Source organism: Fundulus heteroclitus, unplaced genomic scaffold, assembly GCF_011125445.2.
Source record: "Fundulus heteroclitus isolate FHET01 unplaced genomic scaffold, MU-UCD_Fhet_4.1 scaffold_98, whole genome shotgun sequence".
Lineage (NCBI taxonomy): Eukaryota > Metazoa > Chordata > Actinopteri > Cyprinodontiformes > Fundulidae > Fundulus > Fundulus heteroclitus.
Window position 1 is genome coordinate 819,981 of NW_023397450.1, and position 7,560 is coordinate 827,540.

At 47.5% G+C, this 7,560-nt stretch overlaps 3 protein-coding genes across 3 annotated transcripts; all 3 read right to left on the bottom strand.

Annotated features, from left to right (window-relative positions):
• Positions 1-224: 224 nt before the first annotated feature.
• On the bottom strand, positions 225-2,651 carry LOC118562591. The gene is made up of 2 exons (XM_036135033.1): positions 1,302-2,651; positions 225-774 (listed from the first exon to the last, which is right to left on the bottom strand). Exons 1-2 carry the CDS (start codon positions 2,614-2,616, stop codon positions 428-430), a joined length of 1,662 nt encoding a protein of 553 aa, XP_035990926.1. The 5' UTR covers positions 2,617-2,651; the 3' UTR covers positions 225-427.
• On the bottom strand, positions 1,322-6,792 carry LOC118562590. Its single transcript, XM_036135032.1, has 2 exons — positions 4,994-6,792; positions 1,322-1,397 (listed from the first exon to the last, which is right to left on the bottom strand). The coding sequence occupies exon 1, from the start codon at positions 6,756-6,758 to the stop codon at positions 5,046-5,048; it is 1,713 nt and encodes a 570-aa protein (XP_035990925.1). The 5' UTR covers positions 6,759-6,792; the 3' UTR covers positions 1,322-1,397; positions 4,994-5,045.
• Positions 2,658-4,925, bottom strand: LOC118562586 (the record flags this gene model as incomplete). Its single annotated transcript, XM_036135028.1, has 1 exon — positions 2,658-4,925. A coding segment is annotated over exon 1 (1,890 nt), but the record flags the coding sequence as incomplete, so codon positions are not given.
• Positions 6,793-7,560: the final 768 nt, after the last annotated feature.

The following is a 7,560-nucleotide window of genomic DNA, read 5'->3' on the forward strand; positions in this document are numbered from 1 at the left end:
TAGGAACACGCTTAAGGACATTAGAATCATTTTGATCACAAAACCATGTGATTAGTATAAGTAAAAATGCAACCATAAGGCAACATATTGCCAGCTTCTCAGCCGTTCTGAAGAAGGTCATCTTGATGTGCCGTGTAGAATGATGATGTAGAATGATGTAGAATGTAGAATGATGATGAATAAGACGATGGCAACGCGTCGTCCCTCTGTCCTCTTCTCTCCCCTTTTTTTTTTTTTTTTTTTTTTAATCAGTCAGTTCTCTGATATTTAGGGAGCATAAGCAATGAGCAAACAAATCTAGTTCTTGGAACCGCTGTGTTCCACAGATCAGCCGTGTCAAAACAAACTCTGTTGAATCAGTCTCTGGAGACAAGCAACGCAAATCACTGCCCGGAATGTTATTGTGATTCCGTCGGAGCAGTGTTCTTCACCCACCCCTTCTTGCTAGGAACCAAACTTGTGGTGGGCCGCAGTCCTCACAGCCAGCTCGGTGGCTCAGGTGGATGATGATGATGCCAGTGTGTGATCTTTCTTGTCCTGCGATCGGTCGGTCTCCCGCGGCGGTGGCACTTTCCTGCAGTGTGATGCGTGGATCCAAGGAACTCGCTGTTCGACCTTCACTGCCGTGTGCGTCGTGAGGAGCACCTGGAATGGACCCAGCCAGCATTTGGATCTCCAATGCTTCCGGCGGAAGTCCCGAATCAGAACCCAGTCTCCTGGACGGAACGAATGGAGGGCTCTGTCGGCTGCCACAGGCAATGCTTCCTTCACTGTCTGAGAGATTTCAGAAAGCACCTTTGTGAGCCTAATGCAATATGATAACATGTCATCATCACACAAAGAAGTGGAGGGCAAGTAACGGTTTGTAGGTCCAAAGCCCAAGTTTGGCGGCCTTCCAAACAGAATTTCAAATGGACTGAGGTTAACTTTCGCCCTTTTTCTCATCCTCATATAAGTGAGGACAATAGGCAAAGCTTTAGGCCAGGAAAGACCTGTTTCTTCACAGCATTTTGCCAGCTTCAACTTCAAAGTTCCGTTCTCACGTTCAACCGCACCGGAACTCTGGGGATGATACGCGCAGTGTGTCCTTAAGTCACAGCCCAAGAACTTACCCACCTCCGTCACAGCCGCGTTGACAAAGTGGGATCCATTGTCACTTGAAATCCTAGCCGGGATCCCCCAACGAGGAATAATCTCAGTCAAAAGGGCTTTTGTGACAGCATGGCTGTCAGCCTTTTTAGAAGCGAAAGCCTCAGTCCATTTACTGAACATATCCACGATGACAAGGACAAACTTCTTACCTTCAGAAGGAGTCAGTTCAATGAAGTCCATCATGATGTGGTCAAATGGCTTACCAGGAGGAGGGTGTGCACCTAGAGTCCTCTGAGGGGCACGCCCTGCATTGAATGAACAGCAGATCATGCATGATTGACAAAACTTTTTTGCATAAAAGCTGAAGCCTCTAGTGAACCACTGAGATTTTAAAGCAGCTGCCATGCTGATGTATGAGGAATGGTCTAAGCCATGGGTTAGCTTTGCAAAGTGTGGGAAGAAGTGTTTTGGCAAGCATGGTAACCCATTTGGTCCATACCAAATGTTATTTCTGCACTTCGCTCCAGAAGAAGCCCACAGTCGCCTCTCACCAGCAGATGCAAAACTCTGCATCGCACTCAAGTCTGTGAGTGAAGAAGAACATGGGGGTGTACCCTCCTCCTTGCCCTCAGAGGAGGAGAAGGCAGTGTACAGAGGAGCTTTCCCAGCCGCACGCTTCGCAGCTGCATCGGCCCTCCTGTTCCCCTGCGAGATAACGTCACCAGACGAGGAGTGAGCTGCGCACCGGCACACTGAAATGACCTTGGGCAACAAGATGGCCTCTAACAAGTGTGCAACCTGCTTAGAGTTCAGAATTGGCTTTCCATTCGATTTCAAGAACTTCCTATGTTTCCATAGGGCACCAAAGTCATGAACCACACCAAATCCGTACCGGGAATCCGTAAAGATGTTTACCGTCTTCCCCTTTGCCAACTTGCAGGCCTCAGTCAGAGCCACCAGTTCAGCTGCTTGCGCTGAAAAGTGTTTAGGAAGAGAACCCGAACACAGGGTCTCATGCGATGAGCAAACAGCGAATCCCACCCGATTCACACCAGTGATACGATCCCTGTAAGCCGAACCATCAACAAACAACTGCAAATCTGGGTTCTCCACTGGAACATCAGAAAGATCAGGTCGTGGTGTGCAAACTTCCTCCAGCACCGACACACAGTTATGCGGATCCCCATCCTCAGGAGTGGGAAGAAGTGTAGCTGGATTTAACACATTGCACCTCTTCACAGTGATGTTTGGCAAGTCCAGCAAGATAGAAGTGTACCTCAGCCAGCGCGCTGCAGAAAGATGTGAAGTCTTTTGTTCTAGAAGAATGATGGCAACGTTGTGAGGCACAAGCACTGTTAGTTCAGAATAGCCCACGATGTCACGTGATGCTAAAACAGCCCGCTCAGCTGCAGCCACTGCCCTAAGACAGCCAGGCAGTCCCGCCGCAACTGGATCCAGTTTCCCAGAATAATAGGCTACTGGTCTCAACTTCCCTCCATGGTCCTGCATGAGGACAGAGGTCATGCATCCATGTTTCTCATCAACAGCCTGAACAAAGGGTTTTTAGGGTCCGGAAGACCCAAGGTAGGGGCCTGCTGTAAAGCTAATTTAAGCTGAGAAAAAGCAGACTCGGCTTCAGATGTCCAAGTAAGCTTATCAGCAGGTTGAAGATCTTTACCATGCATGATGGCACTCAGAGGAGCTTCCAGCACTGAGTAGTTTGGAACAAAGTTTCTGCAGTAAGATGTTATTCCCAAGAAAGACAGAAGCTGCTTCTTCGTGACAGGCTTAGGGATGTTTTGAACTGCAGCCACACGCTTAGGTGATAGAGTCCTGCCCTCTGAAGAGATGTGGTGACCCAAAAAGGTCACTTGAGGCTGCACAAACTGCAGCTTAGATAGAGAGGCTTTGTGTCCCTCAGAATGGAGGTGCTTCAAAAGAGCAACTGTGTCCTCCTCACATTGCTGTTTTGTGGGACTACAGAGAAGAATGTCGTCGACATACTGGACCAGCGTTGTACCTGGACGCAGCTGCAGAGAGTCCAGACTAGCCTTCAGAGCTGCATTGAAGATAGTCGGGCTCTCTGTGTAGCCTTGGACCAAACGCGTGAAAGTGTAAAGTTTCCCTTCGAATTGGAAACCAAACCAGTACTGCGAGTCCTTATGGACTGGCACACTGAAAAAGGCGTTGGACAAGTCAACGACAGAGAAAAACGCAGCATCCATAGGAATCTGCGACAAGATCGTGGTAGGGTTCGGTAGTACGGGCGTTCGACCAATTACAGCTGAATTCACCCTCTGCAAATCTAGGATGAATCTCCACTCAACTGGCTTGCCCTGGTCTCTCACCTTTTTCACAGGGAATAAAGGCGAGCTCACGGGTGAATTTGGACATTCAATGATCACCCCTTCTTTTAGAAGGGATTCGAAAACAGGTCTGATGCCCTCAACTGCTTCCTGTTTCAGAGGGTACTGTTTCTGACAGGGTCTGTAATCTGATTTAGGGGTTACGATGACTGGTTCACACCCTTTGATGAGACCAACATCATATTTATTCTTTGCCCACAGTTCAGAAGGAACCTGGGACAGCAGAGGATGTGAAGTGACGTCAACTTCTGGAAACAGACCATGAGAAAGGAATGTTTCATTTTCTGGAACCAAATGAACTGTTCTTTGACAGTGAACAGTACCGGTGAAAGGCCTTTTGTAAGCAGATAGTCTCTGTGAAAACAGAATGTTAGGATGTTGTGGTACCACAGTCCAATCACAAATCGTTTGACATTGTGAGACAAAATTTGTTAATTCACTCCATTCCCCTTTAACGGGCTTTGTTAATGGAATGTGTGGAATTCCATTTTCTCTGAAAAATGCTAGCTGTTGAGGTAGCAAATTGATCGCAAGCGCAGCGTATTGGGAACTCCAATACAGTGTGGAAAAGGTTAGTTTCTCAGATGACACCCTGAACCACGCCTCCTCAAAGTCTGCATCTGGGCCCCGTGACGTGTGTGCTGTGCAGCTCAGATCAGTGGAGCTCTTAGTCTCTGAGAGAGGATTCACAAGCTGTTTGACTTCCTCCATCAGCTGCCCGCTAAACAGGGAGTTCTGAAATTTCCACTCGTAAGCATAAAGCAAGTTTTGCGGGCTGTATTTCACAGCACTGACCACTGTCCGATCTCCGGTGCTCACCAGAACACCTTCTGGTGTGGAGATCAGCACGATTCCCAACTCAATCATCAAATCTCTTCCCAGCAGATTCACAGGGCACAGAGACGATAGCAGAAAACTGTGTTTGAAAGAACTCCCCTCCGGAGTTACGCAGGTGAGGGGTTTTGTAAACTGCTCTTTTGTCACCTGACCCGAGGCAGACAATGAGAAAACATGGCTCCCACTGAGCCGTGGAGGAATTTCAAACTCCTCTGCTCTGATTACTGATGATGTTGCTCCAGAATCAACCATAAAGGATATTCTGTGTCCATCAACCACCAGTTCCAGAGTTGGAAAAGCCCTATATGCTTCAGATCTTAAGTGAGCATAAGTCGGAACCACCTCCTCAACCCTTTTCTCCAAAGATGGTTCAGTCAAAATGTTACTGTCCACACACTCATTTTCTGCACTTTCAAGACTCCACACAGCCGCAAAAGATTTCAAAGCAGGTACTTCATTGCGAAAAGCAGAGGATTCCAAATGTGTGTGCGTGTTAACATTGTCCAGCGAGTGTGTCTCTGTATCAGGCAGAGAGGCAACACTCGCAGCTGTGTTTGTGTCTGCAAAAGCTTGCAGCCCGTTATCTGCATGTGTGTGTGTGTGTGTGCTCTCAGTGTTGCTATGTGTGTCAGCAGTGTGAGGAAAAGGAGGAGAGGGAAAAGAAAAATCATTTTCAGATCCCCTATGGGGTACATTACCAATCTGTTGACCCCACAAGCGTGACGGTTCGCCCCCCTCCGGCTTACAGCGTCAATCTGCTTCCTGACGCCGCGAAGGGCGACCCTTACGAACCCGACAGTCCCTCCACCAATGGCCTCTTTTCCCACAGCAATGACAGACATCCTCTTGCCCCGGGTTCCTCTGTTCTGGCCAGGATCTTTCTCGGTTTCTTCCTCCTCTGCCTCTCCCTCCTTGGCCTCTTCCTCCTCTGCCGATGTATTGATACGTGGAGATGGCAGCCAGATGCAGTTCTTTCTCAGTCTTGTCCTTTTTTGTTCTTTTTTGCTCATCCACCAGACTGGCTGCATGTCTGGCGTGTTTCCGGACTTCGGACAGTTTTGGTTCCTCAGCCCACCCCACGTAGGCTGCTTTGAATGCCTCGGCAACTTGTGGGAGAAGTCCTTTAATGACCGAGTCACAAACCAGGGTTTCCCAAACTGTGATATTACCGTCCACCCCCAGTGTGGAAGGTTTTGGCTGTCCACTGTGACGTGTGACACACTCTATCACTCTTTCGATGAAGTCGTCTGTGGACTCGTCAGCCTTCTGCTTGCAGGTGTAGATGCTCGTCATGTTGATTTTTGTGGGGAAAGTTTTCTTAATTTCTTCGGCCAGGCCGTTGACTGCATTCACGAACCCTTGATTGTCCGCATGATCCCAATCTGGGTTAAGAACTCGCAGTCCCATTTCAGGCAGTTTGTTATGAATCTTTGCCAGTTCAGTTGCTCTTAGTTTGCGTGCGAGAACTCTGCGAATCTCAGCACCTGTTGGACGCAGTTCCCTGCAGAAGTCAGTGAAAGCAGTGGCAAACTTCTCACCACACAGGGTGGGATCAGGAAGAGACTTAGCATTCTCTTCAATGTCCTGTGGTGTCCAGGCCCTGAAAACCAGGTCTCGTCCATTCGGGCCCATAACTTCAACCATCGGGGCACTGATGTCCGTGTAGCGGTCAGGAGGTTTGATGTCTTGTCTCAGTTCGTAGGAGCGACCCGCCCCAGCAGCCCCTCTTGGTGTATCGGCCTCAGTCTTTAAGGCTGCCCGCTGCGTGGGGGCCGATGCTGATGCAGATCCCCCCGCCTCAGAAGATGTGTCGTCCGGGTGGCTGCTGCTGCTCACATGCTGGGGTTGTGGTTTGGCTTGTGGTTGCCCTGGGCCAAAGGCGTATGAGTCGAGGTCGTGGTCCATCACGCTTGTGAGGGCGCTCAGATCAGGATACATGGAAGTAGAAGAGAAAGGAGGGTTATTAGACAAATCCTGTTTTTCAGAAGCTTTGTATGGAGGAGGTGTTTTCTCTCTAGTGTGTGCGCGTGTGTGTGTTGCAGAAACGCCAGAGTCATTCTGGACATTAGGGACAGAAGCGGAGGGGACAGAGCAATTGTCTTCACGACCACACACGCTTCCCGTCACATCCAGTCTCCCAGCCAACCGTTTACTATTTTGTTTTCTTTGCCGTCTCTCAGCTTCATCTTTCCAACATTTAAGGCATGCCCGTTGTCTCCGTATTCCCAATATTTCTTTTTGTTTGACTGTCTTCTTTGTTTCTAATTTATTTTCTTGTTCTTTTATTTTGTCTTCAATCCTTTTTAGTATTGCCATATTAAATGACCCCCCTTGTGGGAAATCTGTATGTTTAATCCAATCATTTATGCATGACATGCTTTCGGGCCCATATTTTTTCAGCATGAAATCGAACGTCTCACCCTGGGGCAAGGGTGGGCCCCGAGAACTCTGCCTTTGACCCATTACACTGACTCTTCCGCTTCCGGACTTTTTTATTTTATTTTATTTATTTTATCCTTTTTTTGTGTTTTTTATTATTATTTTTTACGTCCTTAGCACGATCGACCAACTAAATGAAAGGCCTCACATCCGATGGTCGCCTTTTTGGTATAATGGTCGGGGTCCCCACTTATCAAAGCTGCAAACGTCTTCGCAACAGTCAAGGACTTAAGCATCCCTGCCGCTTTCATCCACAACAGAAGTGGACAGCCTCTTGCACAAACCCAAGACAAGAGGACTTTAATGGACCAGCTGCAAACTGCTCAGCCGGTCACCTGTTCTCCAGGTGAAAATCACTCTGCCCCTCCTCCCCCCTTGTGGGAAAGTCCGTATTTCAGCTGAAAAAACGTATTCTAATTAAATTTTGAATTTTAGTTTAATGTCAAAGCTTTTTTTAAAAAAAACTGGTCTGTATTTTTGAGTCCTACTTTATTTGCTCCAGAGATTAAACTCAGTTAATATTTTATAGGCTTTCTTAATTTATATTTTGTAGGTTTAAAGTTTTGCAGTATTGGCACTGTTATCTAAAAAAAAATTCAGTATTTTTCTAACAACAATGGGTTGTTTTTTTTGTTTTTTTGTTTTTTGTTTTTAAATTTAAGCCTAATTTTCCTTTAAGCAATTGCATTTAAAGAAAATGCTGGAAAGTATCTCTCTTACCGTCTCATGAAAAGAAAGGTTCGAATCTGATCCCGCGCCGACGCTCCAGAGCCGTCCCGAGATCAGGAGCCCCTCCTCATCCCTTGAAAATCCGTTCGGGGTAACA

Bases quoted from the DNA above. Each gene is read 5' to 3' on its own strand.
- LOC118562590 (XM_036135032.1), bottom strand. From the start codon at position 6,758: ATGGGTCAAAGGCAGAGTTCTCGGGGCCCACCCTTGCCCCAGGGTGAG.
- LOC118562591 (XM_036135033.1), bottom strand. From the start codon at position 2,616: ATGACCTCTGTCCTCATGCAGGACCATGGAGGGAAGTTGAGACCAGTA. The intron at 775-1,301 runs GTAAGAAGTTTG...GAAATCTCTCAG, and splicing joins TGAACTGACTCCTTCTGAAG to ACAGTGAAGGAAGCATTGCC.